Source organism: Cetorhinus maximus, chromosome 29 (genome assembly GCF_964194155.1).
Source record: "Cetorhinus maximus chromosome 29, sCetMax3.hap1.1, whole genome shotgun sequence".
NCBI lineage: Eukaryota > Metazoa > Chordata > Chondrichthyes > Lamniformes > Cetorhinidae > Cetorhinus > Cetorhinus maximus.
In genome coordinates this window covers 11,657,618-11,683,386 of record NC_135907.1, presented here as the reverse complement: position 1 = coordinate 11,683,386, position 25,769 = coordinate 11,657,618, and the positions used below count along the sequence as shown (strand labels likewise).

The 25,769-nt window shown below is 47.7% G+C and overlaps 1 protein-coding gene across 1 annotated transcript in view; it reads left to right on the top strand.

Annotated features, from left to right (window-relative positions):
* The window catches only part of LOC144669328 (glutamate receptor ionotropic, NMDA 2B-like), a 264,087-nt gene that overhangs the window by 48,989 nt on the left and 189,329 nt on the right, over positions 1-25,769 (top strand). Inside the window, exon 2 of the mRNA XM_078531691.1 lies at positions 25,060-25,658. Within this exon, the coding sequence (XP_078387817.1) occupies positions 25,060-25,658 (599 nt within the window). The remainder of the gene's footprint in view (positions 1-25,059; positions 25,659-25,769) is intronic.

The following is a 25,769-nucleotide window of genomic DNA, read 5'->3' as shown; positions in this document are numbered from 1 at the left end:
ATTGCGCCTTTGCAGTGGCTGCCCCAAGCTTTAGTGCGTCCCTCAGCACGTAGTCCTGGACCTTGGAATGTGCCAGCCTGCAACACTCGGTCGGGGACAACTCTTTGCACTGGAAGACCAACAAGTTTTGAGTAGACCAAAGAGCGTCTTTCAGAGGCCTGGCTGCTTATAAAGCCCTGGGAAGACTAGAGTCACAATCAGCCCAGGGAGCTGACCCCTTCCCAAACACCTTCAATTTGCCCCAAAACACTCCTGATCCCAGGTCAGTGATCCAACTTGACATTCTGTGAATATCTCACTGATTCCCTCAGCTCATTAAACCAAATTCCAGTAAAATCGCAGGGACATTCCTTGACAGTCGACTATTTGATTATTTGCATCTTAATTTATCTTTCCAACTTTTATTAACAAAATGGTAACGGCCTTTAGGGCGGCTCATTCTCCGCAGCCGCAGGATCTTGGACGTTCACAGCTCTGGAAAGACCACTAGGCCCATGAAGCCTCTTCTGGCTTTTTGCTAGAGCAATGCAAAATCAAACTCATTGCCTCACTCTCCTAATATATCTTCCCTTGCTTCCTCCTGTCTATCTAACAGGACTGGCCGTCCCAGCACTGACTGTGTATCTAACAGGACTGACCGTCCCAGTACTGACTGTGTATCTAACAGGACTGACTGTCCCAGTACTGACTGTGTGTCTAACAGGACTGACCGTCCCAGTACTGACTGTGTATCTAACAGGACTGACTGTCCCAGTACTGTCTGTGTATCTAACAGGACTGACTGTCCCAGTACTGACTGTGTATCTAACAGGACTGACTGTCCCAGTACTGACTGTGTATCTAACAGGACTGACTGTCCCAGCACTGACTGTGTATCCAACAGGACGGAATGTCCCAGCACTGACTGTGTATCTAACAGGACTGACCGTCCCAGTACTGACTGTGTATCTAACAGGACTGACTGTCCCAGTACTGACTGTGTATCTAACAGGACTGACTGTCCCAGCACTGACTGTGTATCCAACAGGACGGAATGTCCCAGCACTGACTGTGTATCTAACAGGACTGACCGTCCCAGTACTGACTGTGTATCTAACAGGACTGACCGTCCCAGTACTGACTGTGTATCTAACAGGACTGACCATCCCAGTACTGACTGTGTATCTAACAGGACTGACCGTCCCAGCACTGACTGTGTATCTAACAGGACTGACTGTCCCAGTACTGACTGTGTATCTAACAGGACTGACAGTCCCAGCACTGACTGTGTATCTAACAGGACTGACTGTCCCAGCACTGACTGTGTATCTAACAGGACTGACTGTCCCAGCACTGACTGTGTATCTAACAGGACTGACTGTCCCAGTACTGACTGTGTATCTAACAGGACTGACTGTCCCAGTACTGACTGTGTATCTAACAGGACTGACTGTCCCAGCACTGACTGTGTATCCAACAGGACGGAATGTCCCAGCACTGACTGTGTATCTAACAGGACTGACCGTCCCAGTACTGACTGTGTATCTAACAGGACTGACTGTCCCAGCACTGACTGTATCTAACAGGACTGACTGTCCCAGTACTGACTGTGTATCTAACAGGACTGACTGTCCCAGCACTGACTGTGTATCTAACAGGACGGAATGTCCCAGCACTGACTGTGTATCCAACAGGACTGATTGTCCCAGTACTGACTGTCTATCTAACAGAACTGACAGTCCCAGCACTGACTGTGTATCTAACAGGACTGACCGTCCCAGTACTGACTGTATATCTAACAGGACTGACCGTCCCAGTACTGACTGTGTATCTAACAGGACTGACCGTCCCAGTACTGACTGTGTATCTAACAGGACTGACTGTCCCAGCACTGACTGTATCTAACAGGACTGACTGTCCAAGTATTGACTGTGTATCTAACAGGACTGACTGTCCCAGTACTGACTGTGTATCTAACAGGACTGACCGTCCCAGTACTGACTGTGTATCTAACAGGACTGACCATCCCAGTACTGACTGTGTATCTAACAGGACTGACCGTCCCAGCACTGACTGTGTATCTAACAGGACTGACTGTCCCAGTACTGACTGTGTATCTAACAGGACTGACTGTCCCAGTACTGACTGTGTATCTAACAGGACTGACTGTCCCAGTACTGACTGTGTATCTAACAGGACTGACCGTCCCAGCACTGACTGTGTATCTAACAGGACTGACTGTCCCAGTACTGACTGTGTATCTAACAGGACTGACTGTCCCAGTACTGACTGTGTATCTAACAGGACTGACTGTTCCAGCACTGACTGTGTATCTAACAGGACTGACTGTCCCAGTACTGACTGTGTATCTAACAGGACTGACTGTCCCAGCACTGACTGTGTATCTAACAGGACTGACTGTCCCTGTACTGACTGTGTATCTAACAGGACTGACTGTCCCAGTACTGACTGTGTATCTAACATGACTGACTGTCCCAGCACTGACTGTGTATCTAACAGGACTGACCGTCCCAGTACTGACTGTGTATCTAACAGGACTGACTGTCCCAGCACTGACTGTATCTAACAGGACTGACTGTCCCAGTACTGACTGTGTATCTAACAGGACTGACTGTCCCAGCACTGACTGTGTATCTAAAAGGACGGAATGTCCCAGCACTGACTGTGTATCTAACAGGACTGACTGTCCCAGTAATGACTGTGTATCTAACAGGACTGATTGTCCCAGTACTGACTGTGTATCTAACAGGACTGACTGTCCCAGTACTGACTGTGTATCTAACAGGACTGACTGTCCCAGTAATGACTGTGTATCTAACAGGACTGATTGTCCCAGTACTGACTGTGTATCTAACAGGACTGACTGTCCCAGTACTGACTGTGTATCTAACAGGACTGACTGTCCCAGTACTGACTGTGTATGTAACAGGACGGAATGTCCCAGCACTGACTGTGTATCTAACAGGACTGACTGTCCCAGTAATGACTGTGTATGTAACAGGACTGATTGTCCCAGTACTGACTGTGTATCTAACAGGACTGACTGTCCCAGTACTGACTGTGTATCTAACAGGACTGACTGTCCCAGTACTGACTGTGTATGTAACAGGACTGATTGTCCCAGTACTGACTGTGTATCTAACAGGACTGACCGTCCCAGTACTGACTGTGTATCTAACAGGACTGACCGTCCCAGTACTGACTGTGTATCTAACAGGACTGACCGTCCCAGTACTGACTGTGTATCTAACAGGACTGACTGTCCCAGCACTGACTGTGTATCCAACAGGACTGCCTCGTCCACACAATCTCATGCGGCTGGGGAAATTCTGAACATGCCCAGATTTGCTGGGATTATTAAATCAGGAAATAGTGCAGAAGACTGGTGCTGGCCAAGGTCCTGAATTTTTCTTGCTTTTCAGAATAAAGAGGGAAAGAAAGATGGGATTAAGAGAGAAAAAAAGTTTTAAAATATTATTCTTTTTCTTTCATAAATCTCCAATCAGGGGCGGGTTTAGAGTTAGGTGGGGCCCTGTGCTCAGCTTCATTTTCACCAGGAACCCTCACCCCGGACACAACCCAAAATTGTGGAGCATTGGATGAATCTTTGGCTTTTTCGCAGTCACGTCACTATTTCTGCACATTATCATATAACCTCAGTTCTCGCCACTCAATTGAAAAAACTTAGTGCCTCTAACGAGATGATACAACTTAAAACGAGTATGCAAATGAGCGCAGCTTTGCTCTCGTGGCGCAATGGGTTAGCACGTGTTGCGTTAATGGCAGGATTGAGGCATGTGCATTGCCGAGGTTGTGAGTTTAGCCGAGCCTCAAGGAACCTCTGTTGAGCAGCTCCTGTTGCTAAAACATGAGCTTTCAACTGGCTGTGACTGACGGGACATGATGCAATCTCGAACAATAAAATCATTTCACTGGAAGGGACCAATGTCTGTAGGTTGAGAACGGATCTGTCCCGGTTAAATGTCTCAAGTATTGACATAAATGCTGCAAATACTCAACAGATGAAGCAGCTTCTGTGGGGAGAGGAACAAAGGCAATGATTCTTCTAAACATAGAAACTAGGAGCAGGAGTAGGCCATTCGAGCCTGCTCCGCCATTCAATGTGATCATGGCTGATCCTCAATCTCAACAACATATTCCCGCTTTCTCTCCATACCCCTTGATGCCCCAATATCCAAAAATTTATCAATTTCTTTCTTGAATATACTCAGTGATCTGGCCTCCACAGCCTTCTGTGGTAGAGAATTCCACAGGTTGACCACCCTCTGAGACATTTTTCCTCGTCTCAGTCCTAAATGGCCTGCCCCATATCCTGAGACTGTGGCCCTTGGTTCTAGACTCCCCAACCAGGGGAAACATCCTCCCTGCATCTAGTATGTCTAGCCCTGTTAGAATTTTATACGTTTCAATCATATCTCCTCTTATTCTTCTAAACTTGAATGAATACAGTTCCAGTTGAACCAATCTCTCCTCATACAACAGTCCTGCCATCCCCGGTATCAGCCCAGTGAACCTTCGCTGCACTCCCTCTATGACAAGTATATCCTTTCTTAGGTAGGGAGACCAAAACTGCAAACAATGCTCCAGGTGTAGTCTCACCAAGACCCTGTATAACTGTAGTAAGACATCCCTACTTCTGAACTCAAATCTTTTTGCAATGAAGGGCAACATACCATTTGCCTTCCTAGTTGCTTGCTGCACCTGCCTGTTTACTTCCATTAACTGGTGTAGAAGGACACCCAGATCCCTCTGTACATCTACATTTCCCGATATATCACCATTTAAATAATACTCTGCCTTCCTGTTTTTCACACCGAAGCATATAACTTCACATTTATCCACATTATACTGCATCTGCCATGTGTTTGCCCACACACACAACTTGTCTAACTCACCCTGAAGCCTCTGTGCATCCTCCTCACAATTCACAACCCCACCCAGTTTTGTGTCCCTGTACTGTGTGCTTCATTTCGGTATTGACTCTTTAGCTTGTTTCAAGTTGTTCAATATGTTGCCAATTTCTCGGATCAAAAAAAGTCGCAGTGATGATGACTATAATCTAAACCATCCGATGTTCATTGGTAATGTAAGGTATTATAAAGAGGTTAAATGTTTAGGATAAGAGATTAAAGTCCGTGGTTAAGCTCAATCTTATAAAGCAGTGAATTTATACTCGAGCTCACCTCACTACTTATTTAAAATGCATCAATATATGAAATAGGCAACAGAATTCTTGAAGTACGTCAGGCGGTGTGGGCGGGAAGGGGGGCATCATGTAGTCTCCCGATGAGCGGTCTCCAGGTTAATTTAACCTGTGACTCTCTTCGATCTTTCTCCCTGTCTTTTACACTGGAGTTTTTAAAAGAAAGACTGAAATGTGATAACGCTTTGAGACATCCAGTGGTCGTGAACAATGGCAAGACAGCCAATGAAGTACTGTTGAGTTGCAGTCCCAGTTGCACGCAGGAAGCTCCCACAAACAACACATGACCTTTATCGTTATAACCTGCTTTGGTGACGCTGGTTGATGGATAGCAGGACTGCAGGGAAAATTCCCCTACACTTCGAGAAAACACTGTCAACCTGAACCCCCATTAATACGCAGAACAAAAAGGGCTGAAGCTTCAAGAAAACATCAAAACCGCCCCCTTCCTTGTCCAGTTCCCTCTGAATGGATAACACCGCAATGGAGTGGCATCTTCATTACCTCTCGCTCCATTCCCCCCCGCCCTCCCAATCATTGTCCAGTTCAACTCCCCAAACATTCACTCCCTCCACCACCGAAGCACAGTAGCAGCAGTGTGTACCATCGACAATATGCACAGCAGGAATTCACCAAGGCTCCTTCGACAGCACCTTCCAAACCCACAACCGCTGCCATCTAGAAGGACAAGGGCAGCAGCTAGTTGGGAACACCACCACCTGGAAGTTCCCCTCCAAGACATTCACCATCCTGACTTGGAAATATATCACTGTTCCTTCACTGTCACTGGGTCAAAATCCTGGAACTCCCTCCCTAACAGCACTGTGTAGCTACACCACATGGACTGCAGCAGGTCAAGAGGGGAGCTCACCACCACCTTATCAAAGGCAATTCGGGATGGGCAATAAACGCTGGCCCAGCCAGCGAAGCCCACGCCCCGTGGATGAATTAAACGAAAAACACGGACCCCCCCCCAATCAGTTTTTGCAGTATTCAGGCTTTCTTTCCCTGCCACTGTACTGCCCACAAAGAGGAGGGTTATTTTACAGTAAAATGAATGTGCTGTGCGTCCTGCTCGTTCCTCTCTCTCCACCACCCCTCTCGTTTTATAACCTAACCAATGAAAGGTAACCGCCCAGCAATGCAGTCTGCTGCCTCTGGAAGGTCACCATTCCTACCCCTGGAACCGTGTGGCCTTCATCGTACTCAACCCTGCACGACTGAAATCTGCAGCACTTTGGCAAAAGCACACTGCAAGCGCAGTAGGGTGAACCTAAAAGCCGCAAGAGGTGGCATCATTGCAGGGACCTCGCTGGAGAGTTTCTCCCGTCTCTCAGATCTCATCCATCCATCCACCTTACCTGGAGCACACTGAGGCTTCTTGCCCCGAATCCTCCTCCTGCCCCCCCCCAACTCCTCCTCTCCCCTTCGCTCCAGCCGCAACAAGCTAGCAAATTGGGTAATGGGTTTATTTTAATGTCTTGAGGAATGAGGGGGGGGTTGGGGGGGGGAAGCTGCCAGGAGATTTTTTTGGTATACAGTTGAGCAGACAGTTTAACGTCTCAGCTGAAAGATGTTCAACACTCACTCATCAGTCTGGCCTCCCGCCCCTACTGTCATTTGGGAGCCCGATGTCACGGCATGGTGCTTCCTCATAAATCCGCTCCTGTCTCCAATAATAATTAAAACCTGGATGAAAGACACTCCACACTTTTAAAAGGTAATTTTCGACACCACCAAGCGTTGTTTGACAATAGTTAAGACATTTTTTTTATTCTTTCAGGGGATGTGGGCGTTACTGGCTGGGCCAGCATTTGTTTCCCATCTCCCTTGAGAAGGTGGGGGTGAGCTGCCTTCTTGAGCCGCTGCAGTCCCATGTGGTGTAGGTACACCCACAGTGCTGTTAGGGAGGGAGTTCCAGGATTTTGACCCAGCGACAGTGAAGGAACGGCGATATATTTCCAAGTCAAGATGGTGCCTGGTTTGGAGGGGAACTTGCAGGTGGTGGTGTTCCCATGTGTCTGCTGCCCTTGTCCTTCTAGGTGGCAGAGTTTGGAAGGTGCTGTTGATGGATTTACCACGTCACCGTAAAAGGGTGGAATGGACAAGCCCTAACCCTTTCTGCTGAGTTTAGCTCCTATCTATGAGCACAGGAACCTCATGCCTTTGAATGCAATTGAAATGGTGACTGAGGTGGTGAGGTACTGTTACTGCAAAGCTTTTGGGCAGAGCAGGGCATCTCAGACAGACTTCAGTGTTTAACTGCGGTCCTAGGAAGTTGCCGTCCAACATACATTTTAATAACGGAGAGTGCTGTCACCCTTCCCATCATTTCTATAACAACCTCCAGCCCTGTAAGTCAGCATGGTCACTGTGAGGGATGGGCTGGGCAGCTAATCTGGCAGCAGTACTGTATGCTGCAGACTTTGGCAGAATGAACGCCCTTGCAGACCCAGTCAATTACTCTCCCTGCTGGTTGGCTGAAGGTTTGACATTCAAGAGGTATCTAACTGAGATTGAATGAAGCCGCTTGTGGCTTGCTCGATCCTTGTTACCATGCGGTGATAAACTGTGAGAAACCGAAGTAATTAGCCCAACGACAACATCAGCTGAGGAGCAACTTGGGGCTGAGGAGGTGAGTGCTCTCTACCTTTGCATACTGCTGTACTCCCTAATCGCTTGTCCATCACTCAGCACAGCCCTCGGTAGGGATATACATATGTCGGTTTGTGACAGACTGAGCAGCCCTTTCCATATTGTTGGGAGACCTCCTTAAATGTTAACATGCCGGAAACAGCATATCCAGTCTCTGTTGACATTAACAATAGAAGCTGATGAGTTCCTGCCCTCAGAGGTTAGTGCTTATTACAGATTTATAGGCAAAAGGGGAAGTGTACAGATGGTGTAGGCTCAGTGCAGGCAGAGGTAGTGGCAAAGAGCATTGACAAGTTGAGATTAATAGCTAGAAAAAGCTCCAGTGCCCGAGCTAATTTGCAATTTTGCACACGCCAGGGCAGAGGTTGCCAATTCAATGCATTGTCAGAGATCAGTGCTGGTTGTGATATCAGAGTGATAATTCCCCCAGCTCCAACCCTCACAGTGAGGCTCTGTGCCAGCACACAAGCATCATGGTTTCTGCTCAACGCTCTGGGAGTGGGGTGCCCGGTGCATGGCAGAAACCCGTCATTATGCCGAAACCAAACTACTGAGAGATCCACCCTGCTGCTCTTGTGGTTTGCCTGGTACCAGGCCCTAAGAGGGCATTGGCGACCATGGAATTCGATTGGATTGGTCCATGATTATGCTTGGCAAAGTACTTGGCAGTGGTTTGCCATTGCCTTCTGTAGTATGGCTGACCAGGATACTCTCCCGCTCTTACTGCCTGCCATCAGGCCTATTGGGAGGACTTACAGCTGGTAAACAACCTGTTTCACCATTTATGAACGTACCTTTCATGGCCATCAAGTCTTAGAGTGGAACTTGTAGCCGGAGCTTCTGGCCCAGAGGTAGGGACACTAACCACTGCGCCACAAGACCCCCACCCACATTATACCCCATCCAATTTTGGTCTCCGTTGAAGTCAACTGGGCATAGAATCGTGAGGTATAAAATGGGCACCCAACCCAAGCCTATTCTGTTCCTGTTATGTGTGCTAGGTTAATATTACCTAGTGTCATCTGAATCCAAGTGGGAAGAACCCCAGCCCTCGACAACAGATCTACCTCTCCTGATGTTAATACTAAACCATAATGGTAAACCAGCAACAGTGCTGTGGGGTACTATACCTTGGTGGTCATAGTATCGGGTACCAGATAACCCAGGGTTGACTCTATCACCAGGTATTTTATCCTGCAGACGACTAGAACCAAAAGAGACCCCCCACGTCTAAGTTAAATAACTATGTTATTCAAATCTTTGTACGTTTTAAAGATGTGGGTCACATTTTACTTAAACCTTCCTTTTCCTGACAAATAAGCTCACTGCTCACTCTCTTTATAACCCTCGTAAAACTTTACTCAAGCTAAGTGTATTTACGAAGGGAATGCTGCCCTTGATATAACACTGCCTCCTCCGGGCTTCTGAGAATAAAGGGGATATTTTACATGGACCAACCCACTCCCCCGCACCGCCTCAGCGCCCCCATACCCACGCACACCCCCCCAACCCCAAGCCCGTGAGGAAATACAAGTTTAGAAATCACAGTTCAGTATCACGTTGGAAACACGATGCACCCATCTGAAGTTATCTGATCGACTGATGAAAATAAATGTGTTAATATCTCCTTCAATTAGTGGACGAGGAGGAGGGAAAGGAGGGACATGCTGACGAGAAAATAGGTGGAGAAATGGGAATAGAAGACAGCGTAAAAAAAGACAAAAAAGAGAGAAAGAAAAACAGATAAACACTGAAAAGAGACATTGGGAAAAGGAGAGAGCGAGAGGTAGTCACAGTCAAAAAGATAAAGGGAAAACAAGAAATAGGTAAATCCTTAAGAGGATGGTGGAAACAGGGAGAGCAGACAGAAAGAAGAAAGAGAGCAGACAGGAAAACACAGGAGAGAAAGGAGATGGGGAAAAGATGGAGAGAGATCCATTGACAAAAATAGAGTAAAAGGGCAGCGAAAGAGAAAAGATACAGCAAAAGAAAGGATGTATCAGACTGTGCTGGGAGTCACAGCTGAGGAAAATCACTGCTGAAAATAATCATCAGAAAATTAAATTAAAATCACTCTAATTACAGTTTTAGATCATGAGGAGTGGAACTGCAGCTCCTTGAGTGTGAGAGACATGTCTCTTTAGCATAAATGATTACTGAAAATCAAATTCATTCAGCGGTGAAATTATGGATTGCCTAATGGGAGGAGAGAGAAAAGAAATTGTGCCTGTTTGAAATAATTGCGTGTGGCAAATGAATCGCAGCGGTGAGCAGTGTGATTCAACAGCAGTCCTGGGGCAGAGGAGAGAGGTGGCACATTCAACCCAGCCACTTTCAAGGGAGTGTCAGTTTGTGCCGATTCTCTGCAAGGAAACAAGCAAGTAGTCACTTGGTCGTACAGAACTTGAGTATTGCTGAAAAAAGAGACATGTCGAAGCTTTTCGTCTTGCACTCATCAGGACACTCGCACGACTATTAAAAATTCATTTATGGGATGTGGGCTTCGCTGGCTGGGCCAGCATTTATTGCCTATCCTTAATTGCCAATACCAATATAATTGGGAAAACAACAATTTATACTGTATGTGAAGAGAGTGCTGATTGGTGTTGCCATGGTGATTTTTAAAAATATATTTGTTCATGGTCAACGTTTATTGCCCAGGCAGCATTTAAGAGTCACCCACATTGCTGTGGGTCTGGAGTCACATGTAGGCCAGACCAGGTAAGGATGGCAGATTCCCTTCCCTACAGGACAATAGTGAACCAGATGGGTTTATACGACAATTGGCAATGGTTTCATGGTCATCATAAGACTTATAATCCCAGAATTTTATTGAATTCAAATTTCACCGTCTGCTGTGGTAGAATTTGAACCTGGGTCCCCAGAACATTACCTTGGATCTCTGGAATGCTAGCCCAGTGCCAATACTGCTATGCCACTGCCTCCCCAGCACCATTGACAGTGACTGACAGTTAACTGCCAAGCATTGTTTCAATTTTAAACCAGGCAGCTTGCCCCGATTGGTCAAGGCATTACCCTGAGGAATGAACCAGCGAATAGCTATTACTTATTTTGTTTAGCTAAAGCATGCGCAATGTGTGTACATGTTCTTTCTGTTTGTGAAGAACAGGGCCCTGTGTATTAATAGATGTAGCTTCCAGTACACACAAATGTGCCACATTGCAAGCCCGACTGACAATCTTAAATTGGCTGTCAGCGTAATTTTTAACACAGCATTTGCGAAACAATCCTCAGTCTACTAAGAATTACGCTGACTACCGAGTTAAGGCTGTCAGTTGGGCTCGCAGTGTGGTGCACTTAACACCCTGGAAGCTACATATATTAATACTCGGGGCCCTGTTCTTCACAGACAGAAAGAACATATACACACATTGTGCCTATTTCAGCTAAACAAAATAAGTGACAGCCATTCGCTGACCTATTCCTCAGGGCAATGTCTTGACCAATCAGGGTCAAGTTGCCTGGTTTATATTTCAAACAACGCTTGGCAGTTAACTGTCAGTCACCATCAGTGGTGCATTCTCCATGGCAACACCACTTGCCAACCAATCAGCACTCTCTTCACATATAGTATAAATTGCTGTTTCCCCCCCTTATATTGATATTCCTGCGAGTGCCCTGATGAGTGCAAGACGAAAAGCTTCGACATGTCTCTTTTCCTCAGCAATAAACAAACAAGTGTTTTGCCACTGGAAACATCTGAGGCAGAAGTGGCATGAGGTGCAGTCTCCCTGTCAAGTGGTAACACCAAAGAATCAAGTTTTTGAATGGTTCACCGGGGCCAACATAATTCTAGCTGATACTACTGGGATGATAGTTTCTCTCCCTTTCTTTCTCTCTAGTGTTAGGATCTCCCAAAGTTGTAGGGGATGAAGTGGCACAGTAGAAATTCAGGCACAGCATAAAAAAAAGGTTAATTTGCTATCAAGTTTTGAACTACTGTCGTTGACCAGTTTCACCCTGCTGACATTCTAAATGGAAAGACCATTTCATAGTTGTATAATGGCACCAAGGAACATGGAGCAAATTGAGTTGAGGTACAGATTATCCATGACTTGACCGAATGGAGGGACAGACTAGAGGGACTTTCTTTTTAATTTGTTCTTAGGATGTCACTGGCAAGGCAAGGGTTCCTTGATCATCCCTAATTGCCCTTGAACGGTTGAGGTGAGCCATCTTTCTGAACCGCTGCAGTTCACGTGGCGTAGGTACAACTGAGTGGCTTGCCAGGCCATTTCAAAGGGCAGTTAAGAGTTAACCACATTGCTATGCATCTGGAGTCACATGTAGGCCAGACTGGGTAAAAATGGCTAACTTCCTTCCCTAAAGAGCTTTACTGGGCTAGTTGGGATTTTATGACCATCTGGTGGCTTCATGATTATTATTAGTGAGACTAGCTTTTTAATTCCACGTTTATTAATTCATTGAGTTGAAATTCCCTAGTGGGATTTGAACTCACATCCCCACCATATCGGTTCAAGCCTCTGGATTACGAATCCAGTAACATTATCATTATGCTATCGCACCCACTCAGTGTCTGGCTTACTGCTGTTCTGAAGTTGGTCAGCAGCCAATGATTGCAGCATAGACTGCCCTTAAGGCGTCTGTTATGGGAGACCTCCCTGCAGATCAGCTAGATCCCTGGCATATGCTCCAAGATGCACAGCAGCACTGGGAAGCTATACACCGGGGTTCTGCGTTTGGAACCTTCCGTTAGTCCTGCCATTTACTGCCTGTTGCTGGAGGTTGTCCTCAGTATCTGCACAACATGTGCTGCTCTGCAAGGCAACCTTCCTTTAAAAGCAGGGCTTGTCAGAGGCAGGGTCCCAGGTTTCCCCAACCAAGAGGTGACATAGAATCGTAGAAATTTACAGCAAGAAGGAGGCCATTTGGCCCATCTTGTCTATGCTGACCGACAAGCAGCCACCCAGCCAAATCCCATTTTCCAGCACTTGGTCCGTAGCCATGTAAGTTGCACCTCTTCATGCATATCCAAGTACTTTTATGAGGGTTTCTGCCTCTACCACCTTTTCAGGCAGTGAGTTCCAGATCCTTACCACACTCTGGTTGAAAGAACTTCCCTTAAATCCCTCCAAGCCTCCTACATCATACTCTAAATCTATGCCCACTGCTTATGGACCCCTCAACCAAGGGGAATAGAGGCTTGCTATCCAGTCTAACACCTCATAATTTTATGCACTTCAGCTAGGTCTCCCCCAGCCTCCAATGTTCCGAAGGAAACAAGCTCGGTCTATCCAATCTTCTAAAATTCCCCAGTCCAGGCAACATCTTCATAAACCTCCTCTGCACCCTCTCTAGAACAATCACCTCTTCCCTATAATGCAGTCACCAGAATTGCGCGACATACTCCAGCTGCAGCCTAACTAGTGTTTTTATACAGTCCAGCATGACCTCCCTGCTCTTACATTCTGTGCCTTGTCTCATAAAGGCAAGTATCCCATATGCCTCCTTGACCCTTGTCTATCTTCCAACCGCCTTCAGGGATTTGTGGACACACACTTCAAGGTCCCTCTGTTCCTCTACTCTTCTCAATATCACACCATTTATTGTGTATTCCCTTACCTTGTTAGCATTTTCCAAATGCATTACCTCACACTTCTCCGGATTGGACTCCATTCGCCATTGCTCCGCCCACCTGACTAGCCCATTGATATCTTTCTGCAGTTTTACTTTTTCTTCATTATTAGCCATATGCCCAATTTTTGTCTCGTCTGCAAACTCCTTCATCATACCCCCTACATTCAAATCATTAAAAATGCCACAAAAATCAAGGGAGTTTGTAGTGAGCACTGCGGGGCCTCACAACAGCCTTTGAGTCACAAAGACACCTTTAACCATTACCCTATGTTCCTTGCTTCTGAACCATGTGGGACCTTATCCAAAGCCTTACTAAATTAGTGACCCTCCCAATCATAGTGTTCTCACCCTCAAGCTCTGCTTGTCATACTCCCTATGTGTCACCCTTCTTCTGCCCTCTGCTTCCGTGCCCAGTTACCCCATTTGGATGCCATTTGGCTGATGTTTGGGCGAGAGGCTGTGGGGTGGGGTGGTGGGGGGTGGTGTTGTTGATGACATTTACAATGAAGCACTGATGGGACTGAAGCAGAGGGACCTAGGAGAGTGTCATATTCCTCTACTTCCCCTGGTACGGCTTTCGGCAAAAGAGGAGGTTAGAGTTGGTTGCTGAGCAGTAGAATTCACATGTGCCTTTCAAAGGAAGGTGTTACACTAGGATTTCTCGTTCTCCGAAAGGTGATGGGGAACACAATGGGGCATCTCTCTTCTCTGTCTTTGCCCTTCTCAATGAAAACCTTGTTAGTGTCTGGCTGTGAGTCAGGGTGGGGGGTGTGACAGTAAGACCTGGTCACGCTAATTTCCTCCCTTTGCCCTCCAATATGTTGCTACTGTACCGAGAGTTCATTAACATGCCTGTCCTTGCTACTAATAACAGGTCTGTGTGGGAGTTGGGAACTTGTGTTCATCTCTCTCACAATTCTGCACGAATTGATCTCCTGGCAACAAGAAGACCAGCTTACATTTACATAGTTTAACATAATTAAATGCTCCAAGTTGTTTCACTGGAGCATTATAAAATCCACTATCACACTGAGCCACATAGGTGATAGTGGGCCCGATTCTCACAGAGTCAGCAGGACTCAGGAGCTATTTAAAATACCAGGATTCCAGAATTCCCCGCCCCTATTCCCGGCACCTCAAATTTTCACTGGCACGGGATAAGGGTGCAAGTAATGGGCCCGGACCCTGCGCTCCTGACCTGGCCAACTTATTGTGGGGATAGGCATCTCCTAGCACGCCTCACCCCAACCCGCACCCCCGCAATTTTTGTGGAGTTGGGCCAGTTCTCCATGACTTGTGCTTCATGGGTCTCCATGGAGAGGAGTATTTGAGAACATTTTGAAAGGTTTTACTCATAACCCCAATGCCTTCTTCATGCAAACTCATGACCCCCACATCCTCACCCCCATGGCCCCTTATAGTCCCCATGCTAACTCAATGCCAACTTATGCCCTGCTACCCACCCCCATGGCCCCTTATAGCCCCATGTGAACTCAATGCCAACTCATGCCCCCACTCTCCCCCAATGGCCCCTCATATTCTTCATGCTAACTCATGGTCCTTCCATGCCCATTCACCCAGTGTATGCTCTGTATGGAATCAGTGAACCCTATAGTCAACCTATAGAATGTGTGAAACTGCTTAGAAAAAAACACCCATTCATAACTTTTTGAAGAAAAAACCTCATTGTTCCTACAACCCAATAAAAGTGTCAATCGAACAGGCCATTAAAGCATCAATAAAAGAAGCTTTGAGCACTTGACACCTCTTAACATTGTGCAAATAAATATTGAGGCATTGAGAAAAGATAGAGCCCAAACTCTTATGAAGGATTATGTGAGTTTCTTTACAAAGTTGCAGAGAATTGTTGACTTTGCTTGAATGAAATCTCTCTGAAATTATAATAAACCACATTTCTGTGATCTCTTTTGTCAATGTCTCAATATTAAGAGGTGTCAGGGGCTCAAAACTTCTGTTATTGATACTTTAATGGCCTGTTCGATTGACACTTTTATAGGGTTGTGAATGGGTTTTTTTATAAGTAGTTTCATACAAGCCATTGTCAATTTATGTTTCATTGGTTCTGTACATGGAGTATACTGGATGAATGGGCATGAGTTGGCATGGAGATTATGGGGGGCCATTAGGGTTGGTGGGTTTAAATTGGCATTGAGTTTGCATGGGTGCTATAAGGTGCTATGCTGATGGGTGGGGGCATGAGTTGGCATGGAGATGGCATGAGAAGTGGGCAGAGGGATGATGGGGTGTGAAAGGTGAGGGCTAGGAGGACTAAAATGTAACCGAACAACTGGGGTGAAATCCTAGAGAAGCGAGGCGGGCCTTTTAATTAGGCTGCTTCATCACTCAGCTGCTCCTGTGGCTGCCTTCAACCTGTTTCCAAGGGCAGCAGGCCCCCCTTTTACCCTGGTCCCGCTTCGCTGGAGTGAAAACAGTATGTAAAGGAGCATTTTATACCCAGGTCAGTCCACCTAATTGGGAAACTTCCCGACTCGAGCTACCCACCTCGGTAGCGAAAATCCAGCCCAATAGGTCAGATGAACGAAAGCTGAGTCAAAGAGGTAAGTTTTGTCTTAAAAGAGGACAGTGAAGTAGAGAGGCGGAGAGGGAATTCCAGAGCTTAGGGCCTCCGAAACTGAAGGTGCAGCCAGCAATGACGTGGGAAGGGCAATAGTAAGCAAACCTATCATCTTTTTTATTGATTGATAATTGGAATCGGAGTCAGAGCCACTAGAAAAACACTTGCCATTGCTACCAGTCTGGCTCATCAGTTTACTTGTCTCTGTTCCTTTCATTCCACTTTGCCAACTAAAGTTAAGCATCACTCACTGCTCATTATCTGTTCACTGTTTTTGATGAGTGATGCGAGTCCAGGTCCACTCAACATTGCAGGATGAAGTGAAGCTGTCACCTCCTCCCTGGCTCCCACAAGATGAATGGCTGACTTTGTGAGCCCAATACGCTGTTTGCCAACTCTCAGTGCTTCCCGCGGTGTCTCTCATCAGAGCTGCCTGGCAGCTAGTTAAGTTGAAGATTTATTCACTGCCCTTCATGGATCTAACCAAGGAAGGGCCTTCCCGCTGTCGAATGCCGAGTGATCAAATATTCATGGGGAGCATGTGGACGATCAGTCTTCAGACTGGCAATCTGCTAAATAAAGGCAACAAAATGATAACTAATTGAAAGAAAATTGATTCCAAGGCATTTATTTCAATGGGAGTTCTTGTTGAAAATAACATGAGCTACCTTTCAATGTCTTTTGGATGAGGCATTGCAGCGAGGCCCAGTTTTTGGCCCCGCATGTGGCTGGCAATGATCCCGGCACTATTTCGAAGAAGAGCAGGGGCAGTTCTCCCCGGTGTTCTGACCCATACTTGTCCCTCTGACAACACCTAAAACGAGACTATCTCGTCGTTATCACATTGCTGTTGGTGGGAGCTTGCTGTGAACAAACCCCCCCCAATACATTTCCAAACATCACCATGATGAGTATGCTTCGGAAATATTTCATTGTCTGAGGGCTCTCCTGAGGTTACGGAAGGTTCTATATAAGCCCAGGCTCTTTCAGTAACCGTTTACCTGGCATGGCAAGCACCATGATCCGTGTCGAATTCAGATGACTCACTCACAGAGACGGGCAGCCCTTCTTTCTCGGTTTTGATCCTGAGCTTTAATTGTGGCACAGCGATTTGCACGCCCACAGCGTGAGACAATTGACCTGGAACCTGCTTCAAAATGCCCATACCCACTTCCTGTTCTCCCCTTACGTTGCTCATATAGGTAATAATTGATCTGACCAAGGTCGTCATGCTATGCCGACCTACCCCTTTCAAACTCAGGTGTTCCCTGGGAAGGTGGGGAAGCGGGCAAAATCACTCCCGAGGTCATTGAGAGTTTAATTGCTCTGTGGTGGAAGGAAATTTGGAGACTGCCGTGTACTTGTCAGTTTTGGGCTTAAGGTCCGATAAAACAGCACAGACTAGCTGATTTTCTTCCTTTTATACATTTTCACCTCTTCCTTGAGATGAAATGGGTCCAGAGGAGCAGTGCATTACTTCTACCTTTTTAGCACGTCTGATTTTCTTTTTCAGTGAGTGCCCAAGAACAATTTTGCCCTCTGCGTCTAAGGGATAATGGAAAACTCAATCTTTATAAAAATAGCTAAAAGATTTTTAACTCCTTCAGAGACCTTAGACCATCAGGGATGGTTACGAGGAAAGGTTGGATAGGCTGGAAGTGTGTTCTTGAGGCTCAGGGAGGGATTTAATGAGAGTATACAAAATTATATGGGGCCTAGATAGAGTGGATAGGAAGGACTTATTTCCTTTAGCAGAGAGGTCAATGACCAGTGGGGGGAGGGGCGGGGAGAGGGGGGGGGTGGGTGGGGTGGGGGGGGGAGTTAGGTAGGTGGGTGGGGGGGGTGGGGACATAGATTTAAAGGAATTAGCAGAAAGATTAGAGGGGAGTTGAGGGATCTGGGTGCCCTAGTGCGTGAATCGCAAAAAGTTAGTATGCAGGTGCAGCAAGTAGTTAGCAAAGCTAATAGAATTTTATCGTTTATTGTGAGGGGAATTGAATACAAAAGTTAGGGAGGTTATGCTTCAGTTATACAGGGCGTTGGTGAAACCACATCTGGAGTACTGTGCACAGTATTGGTCTCCTTATTTAAGGAAAGATGTAAATGCATTGGCAGCAGTTCAGAGAAGGTTTACCAGACTAATACCTGAAATAGGTGGGTTGTCTTATGAGGAAAAACTGGAAAGGCTAGGCTTGTATCTGCTGGAGTTTAGAAGAGTAAGAGGCAACTTGATTAAAACATATAAGACCCTGAGGGGTCTTGACAGGATGGGTGTTGGAGAGGATGTTTCCTCTTGTGAAAGAATCTAGAAGTAGCGGTCAATGTTTAAAAATAAGGGGTCGCCTATTTAAGACAGAGATGAGGATTTTATTTTTCTCTCAGAGGGTTGTGAGACTTTGGAATTCTCTTCCTCAAAAGGTGGCTGAGGCAGAGTCCTTGAATATATTTAAGGCAGAATTAGGCAGATTCTTGATAAGCAAGGGGGTGAAAGGTTATCAGGGGTAGGCAGGAATGTGACGTTGAAGTTAAAATTAGATCAGCCATGATCTTATTGAATGGCAGAGCAGGCTCGAGGGGCCGAGTGGCCTACTCCTGCTCCTAATTCGTATGTTTGTATTTTTTTTCCACACAGTGGGTGATGGGGGTCTGAAACCCACTGCCTGAAAGGGTGGTAGAGGCAGAAACCCTCATCACATTTTTGGTTATGGCACTCAAAGCGCTGTAACCTACAAGGTACAGACCAGGAGCTGGAAAGTGGTCAGACTGAATATCTCTTTCTCATTAAGAGCAAACAAGATGGGCCGAATGGCCTCCTGTGCTGTAAATTCCTATGATTCAATCCCACCGTAAGGTAAGAATGCTACAATTGGTCTCAGTACTCCGTGTTAGCAGAAGAAAATTGAACAAGGCTTCTGATCACTATCCAGTTACCCTTTGTCTGTTGTGCTTGTGAGAGAGACCATTGGGTGAGAATAGTTTTGCACTCAGCTTTTCCTATCCACCTGGCGCTCTGCCCTGGGCGTGGGTGTGGGATGGGGTGATGTGGTTTGGTGGGGATTTGAGGCAGGACCTTTACCTGCTACCCTGCTACCGCAACATGACCCCAGCAGACTTCGTCAAAGGCTGTTCACTTCTGTGATGCTCGTTGACATAGCTGACCTGTGACCTTGATGATTGTGAGACTGAGGAAGTAATTGTCCTGATCATAAGCTCAATTTTTAATATCGCTTCTGGGATATTAGAATCATGGGCAAGGCCAGCATTTGATACCCATCCCTAATTGCCCTAGAAAAGGTATTGGTGAGCCACTTTCTTGAACCGCTGCAGTCTTGTGGTACACCCACAGTGTTTTTAGGAAGGGAGTTTTAGGATTTGACCCAGCGACAGTGAAGAAACAGGGATGTATTTCCAAGTCAGGATGGTGAGTGACGTGGAGGGGAACCTGCAAGTGGTGGTGTTCCCATGTATCTGGTCCCCTTGTCCTTTGAGGTGGTAGAAAGGTCACAGGTTTGGAAGTTGCTGTCGAAGGAGCCTTGGTGAGTTCCTGCAGTGCATCTCGTAGATGGTGCACACTGCTGCCACTGTGCGTTGGTGGTGGAGGGAGTGAATGGTTTGTGGATGTGGTGCTGATCAAGTGGGGCTGCTTTGTCCTGGATGGTGTTGAGCTTCTTGAGTGTTGTTGGAACTGCAGACATCCAGTAAGGTGGAGAGCATTCCATCGCACTCCTGACTTGTGCCTTGTAGATGGTGGACAGGCTCTGGGGAGTCAGGAGGTGAGTTACTCACCACAGCATTCCCAGATTCTGACCTGCTCCTGTAACCACAGTATGTATATGGGTGGCCCAGTTAAGTTTCTGGTCAATGGTAACCCTCAGGTTGTTGATGGTGGAGGATTCAGTGATGATGGTCTGGATTTTCATGGAGTCGGGATAACTCGAGAGCCCTTTAAACAGGATGGGCGGTGCCCGATTCCAGGGTTCCCGACCCCATTCCCGGGCTGTCTGGTTTTCAGGAGTGCCTTTAAAGGGCATGGGCGTGTTCCTGTCACTCCCGCCTTGGCCAGCTCCATTGTGGAGATAAGCATGTCCTACTCCGCCTCAATTTGCATGGAGTCGGCCAGCTTTTTAAACAGCCGTGGTTCACGGCCCCTCAGAAGAGCCGTGAACCATGGGCCAGAATGTTTCCTGAATTGCACTAAGTGCAGCGGCGGGCGTGGAAAAAGGCATTTTACCCACCGGCCACAATGCTGGATTTTTGCACTGTATCATCCGCTTCCTGCCTCATTAATTATGCAGACTCTGAATCTCCCGATACCTCACTGTTTCCTCACTCCGGGTGCCATATTTAAACTCCGGCTGTGCACACAGTTCTCAATGCTTGCAGCCCCGGGACTGCTCCAGTGAAGACATGGCCCCGAAAGCCAAGAAGGCTTCAGTGACCCGTCACTGGACTGCCTTTTGGAAGCCCACCGTGACGTTCTTCACCCCCGCTCTGGCTGTCGGAGGTGCAGCAATCTCACCGCTCCGGCTTGGGAGGCAGTGGCAGTGGTGGTCGGTGCCAATGCTGCACAGAAGAGGTTGGCCATCCAGTGCAGAAAGAGGATGAATGATCTCATCTGTGCCGCCAGGGTAAGGCAACCATCTCATCACTCTAAACTCACACACGCACAAGCCCATCACACATTCACTGGCATCTCACTCACTGCCAGCTCAAGAGGCATCACCACCCACTCTCTCACACACACCCTCACATCTCCATCTGGCCTCATCTCCTCTGGAGACTGTCTCTTCAGCCCGCACCATCTTGAGGCCACTTGCGCAGATCAACATGTGCCCCACACACACACTCTGGGATACCCCCCTTCCCCAGCACAGCTCTCACCCTGCAGCCTCTTCCCTTCCCTGAGGCCACTTCTCCCCCTTCCCCAAGTAAGACCGTGCCCTGCAGCCATTGAAAAGCCACCCCCGCCTTACTGGCTGGTCTGGTAGGTAGGGTCCTGCCCTTGAGCCCCCCTAAAAATGATGTGGTGCTGCCTGTGAAGCCTGGCGCTGATGCCCACATGTGCTGCCTGGTAAGGTAGGTAAACAAACCTTGAAGTCCCGAGTGAAGTGCAGCTCTCCAGGTGCATGTCGCTTATGTACAGTTGTGAATCATGTCGGCGTGATCATCCCATCACTCTAAACTCATGCACGCACAAGCCCATCACACATTCACTGGCATCTCACTCACTGCCAGCTCAAGGGACATCACCACTCACTCTGCTACACACGCCCTCACATCTCCATCTAGCCATGATCCAGTATGGCAGGGGGGGAGAGTCAATTACTAGGGGACATAGATTTAAGATGAGAGGAGATTTTAGAGGAGATGTGCGGGGCAAGTTTTTTAGGCAGAGGGTAGTGAGTGTCTGGAATTTGCTGCCAGAGGAGGTGGTGGAAGCAGGTACGATAGTGGTGTTTAAGAGGCAGCTTGACAAATACATGAATACGATGGGAATAGAGGGATACGGACCCCGGAAGTGCAAAATGTTTTAGTTTGACAGGCAATATGATCAGCGCAGGCTTGGAGGGCCGAAGGACCTGTTCCTGTGCTGTACTTTTCTTTGTTCTTTGATTCTGGCGAGCAGGGCTTATAATAAGATTCTAATGTATTGAACCAGCTTCCTGACGTGCAGTGGTGGGAAATGCAGCCCGTCATTGATGAGTGGAGTGGACGATCCACAAACCAGTTTTACGATGACGTGAAACCAATTTTTGCAATCTCCTGATACTTTCTGCTCCTGGCCACTGAGATGCCTGCCAAACGTGGGAGTGAAAAATCCCAGTTACAGTCTTCATGAGGAGACCTTTTGAAAAGTAAATTCAAAAGGTACTCCTTAGGCCCCCTATGCTAAGCTATTCTGCCCCATTCACCCACCATGGCCCCTCATACACCCAGTGCCAAGCTCTGCCCTTCCACCCACCCCCATGGCACCTCATACCTCCAATGTCGAACTATTCCATGCCCATTGACCCACTACTCACTGAATAGAACCAATGAACCAAAATTACAGTATGGTGTGTAAAAAGTTTTAAAAAGAATAATTCATTCATTCATAACTTTCTACTATGTGAAAAAGGAAACGTCATTTGAAGACAATACAAGTGTTAATCATTCAGTCGCTTTTCAAGTATCAACAACAAAATCCACCAGCTCTTGAAATCACTTAACCTTGCTTAAATAAACATTGTGAAATTGACTGCAGAGATCAGAGAGCCTGAGCTGTCAATCAAGAAATTACTTTTTTCTGGGGTACATTAATGGTTGTCTGGGCTCTCAACCAAGCCTCATTATGTATGCTTGGCTGAGAGCCCAGGCAACCATTACTCTTGTTGAAACACCAGAGCAAACATTGCTTGATTGGCAGCTCAGGCTCCCTGATCTCTGCGGTCAGTTTCATAATGTTTATTTACACAAGGCTAAGTGGTTTCATGGGATTAGGTTTTTATTATTGATACTTTAAGGATCTGGATGATTGACACTTTTGTTGCCTTTGAGTTACTTTTTTTTAACGCAGTAGAAAGTTACGAATGAATTATTTTTTAACAAAGGTTTTTTTTTACACATTGTACCGTTGCTATACTGTTCACTGGTTCTATACATTGTACAGTGGGTCAATGGGTATGAAAGTGCCATGGCTAGGCACTGGGGTATGGGAGCCATGAGGCGTGGGTGGAAGGACAGAGCTTGGCATCGGGAAAACGAGGGACCATGGGGGTGAGTGGGGGGTGTGGGGTGGCATAGATGGGGCATGGGGAGTGTGTGCGGTATGAAGGGTGAGGGCTGGCGGGCCATTTTAACAGCCCAGCACTGAGGAGGGCCTTTTAAACAGCCCCTATGGCTGTCTCCAAACTTTTCCAAGGGTCAGCTGGCCCGACTTCAGCCCGCACCGGCCTCCCGGCAATGAAGATCGCCCCTCGCGGGCACTTTCACCCGAGGTAGGCGGGTCGAGCCGGGAATTTTCCTGTCCCCTAATACTGGCCTCGAGGATGAAAATTCAGGCTGTTGAACATGAAGGGGTGGTAAGGCAAAAGCAAAATAGTGCGGATGCTGGAAATCTAGAACAAAAGCAAAAATACCTGGAAAAACTCAGCGGGTCTGTGGAGAGGGATACAGTTGATGTTTCGAGTCCGAATGACTCTTCATCAGGCATTTGGCCTGATCGTGGTCCCTTTGTACGTAGGGCAGGCTCCTGGCAAGCCTCCCATCACAAAGTTGGGGTCCACCGCTCCCAACATGAGAAACCCGGGCAGTTCCACAAGGGGAAACCATCGCTGCCGTCTGTGCTGTCAAAATTCTGTGGCTTTGTAACTGCAGCAACCAAGGAAGCGGTGTTCCCAATGTGGAGACAGGGCATTTTAAGAGGGACATTTTAAAGTTATCCCAGGGCTGAGCTCAATCTACAGAAGATAAGGAAAAGGGCTAAATGGGAGGAGGAGGCGTACACTACAGGCTGCAGCCTGCTTTTGGTGATCCCTGGATACCGCGGTGGCAGACGGAGAGGGACAGTGGAGGACATTTGAGACCTCACTGTCCAGACTCAGCCACGAGGAATCACTGCTGGGCTGAAGGGACGGATCCAACTGCAGTGGTGTCACCACCACTTTGCTATGGTCAACCGACGCAGCACAGACTGGGCGTCAGGAGTGCGATTTTCCTGTTTTGTTTGGTTCGACAACTCAACGGGCGCCGAGGGATAGTGACTGATGGAGCTGCTTAACGTCTATTGGCGTAGCACCATCTGTAAAGCCTCCAGTGAAAAACTGGAGTATATTCCAAGCTAATAGTTTTGTGCAGAACGCTGCAGATGCTGGAAAACTGAAACAAAGCAGGAGCTGTAAGAAGTCAGACTCTTTGGGTGGAGAGGACAGGGGAAGATTCAGGTTCACACCCTTCAGTAGGACTGGAAAATGAGAGATGAGCAGATATTGGGGCAGGAGGGGAGGGAAAGTAGTGACAGGCACAAACAGGCAGCAGTTGGAGGATTGTTGTGTGATATAACATGGTATCCCCGCCAATAGCTGGAAGAGATTTAAGTGGTTAAAGACACAAAGAATGAGTAACACCAAAGCAAAACACTGGCAGGTGCCGGAAACCTGAAAGTAAAACCAGAAAGTGCTGAAAATGCTCAGCAGGTCTGACAGCGTCTGAGGAGAAAGACACTGAGGTTGGAAGCTCCCCCATCGCCGCCTCTGCGGCCACGGGTTTAATGGTGGGCGGGAGGAGAAATGTGGATGGAGCCAAAAAATCGGTTTCCCGCTGGCATAGAACGAGGGCGGGACGCGCGCCAAACCGCCATAGAACGAGGGCGGGACGCGCGCCTAACCGCCATAGAACGAGGGCGGGACGCGCGCCGAACCGCCATAGAACGAGGGCGGGACGCGCGCCGAACCGCCATAGAACGAGGGCGGGACGCGCGCCGAACCGCCATAGAACGAGGGCGGGACGCGCGCCGAACCGCCATAGAACGAGGGCGGGACGCGTGCCCAACCGCCCACCCCTCCCCACCCCTGCGAAAAAGGTCGGGAAACCCCAGGCCGCATAACGGTTGAGGCAAATTCCCAACGGCGGGAAACGCTCCCGGTTGCCGCCCAAGCCACGAGACTTAGCCCCGGAAGGGAAAATTCCTCCCGGAGTTAACTTTTCGGGTCAATTCAATGCCCCTACGCCATGAAGGATGAATGAATATCTGTGGCCGAGAGAGGCCAATGGACATGGGGGATGGGGGTGGTGGGATGGGATGGGGGTGGCGAAGGAAGGAGGCCAATGGACATGGGACATGATGTGGGAGGGGGGGGGGGAAATTGAGAGGGCATTGGGTTAGAAAATAAAACTGAAGGTGCCAGGAAAGTTCAATGGAGCCATGGGTTCTGAAGGGCCTTAGAGCAGCTCAGTGCAGTAACTCTTGCCCTGTTTTGTGTTGCAGGATGACTCATCAATGTTCTTCCAGTTTGGGCCATCGATTGAGCAGCAGGCCTCAGTGATGTTGAACATTATGGAGGAGTACGACTGGTATATATTTTCTATTGTAACAAGCTACTTCCCTGGGTACCAGGAGTTTATCAATAAGATCCGAAGCACCATTGAGAACAGTTTTGTCGGCTGGGAGATGGAGGAGGTCATGTCTCTGGATGTTTCGACGGACGACGGGGAGTCCAAAATCCAAAACCAGCTGAAGAAGCTTCAGAGCCCTGTCATCCTCCTCTTTTGCACCAAGGACGAGGCCACCTACATCTTTGAGGTGGCCGAGTCGGTTGGCCTCACGGGCTATGGCTACATCTGGATTGTGCCGAGCACGGTCACCGGGAACACGGATATTATTCTGCCAGAGTTCCCAACGGGACTCATTTCTGTTTCCTACGATGAATGGGATTATGGACTCCCGGCCAGGGTGAGGGACGGAGTGGCCATTATCACCACCGCCGCCTCGAACATGCTGTCCGAACGCAGGGAAATCATGGAGCCCAAAACCAGCTGCTACAGCGTGCAGGAGAGAAGGGCTCATCAATCAAACACTTTGCACAGGTAGGACCTGATTCCGGGATTTATTTAATTTTTTTTGCTGTGGGATTTTGCAAGTGTCAAAATTCATTGTTGAATCGCAAGTGTTGAGGTGCATTGTTGGTATGTGCAGGA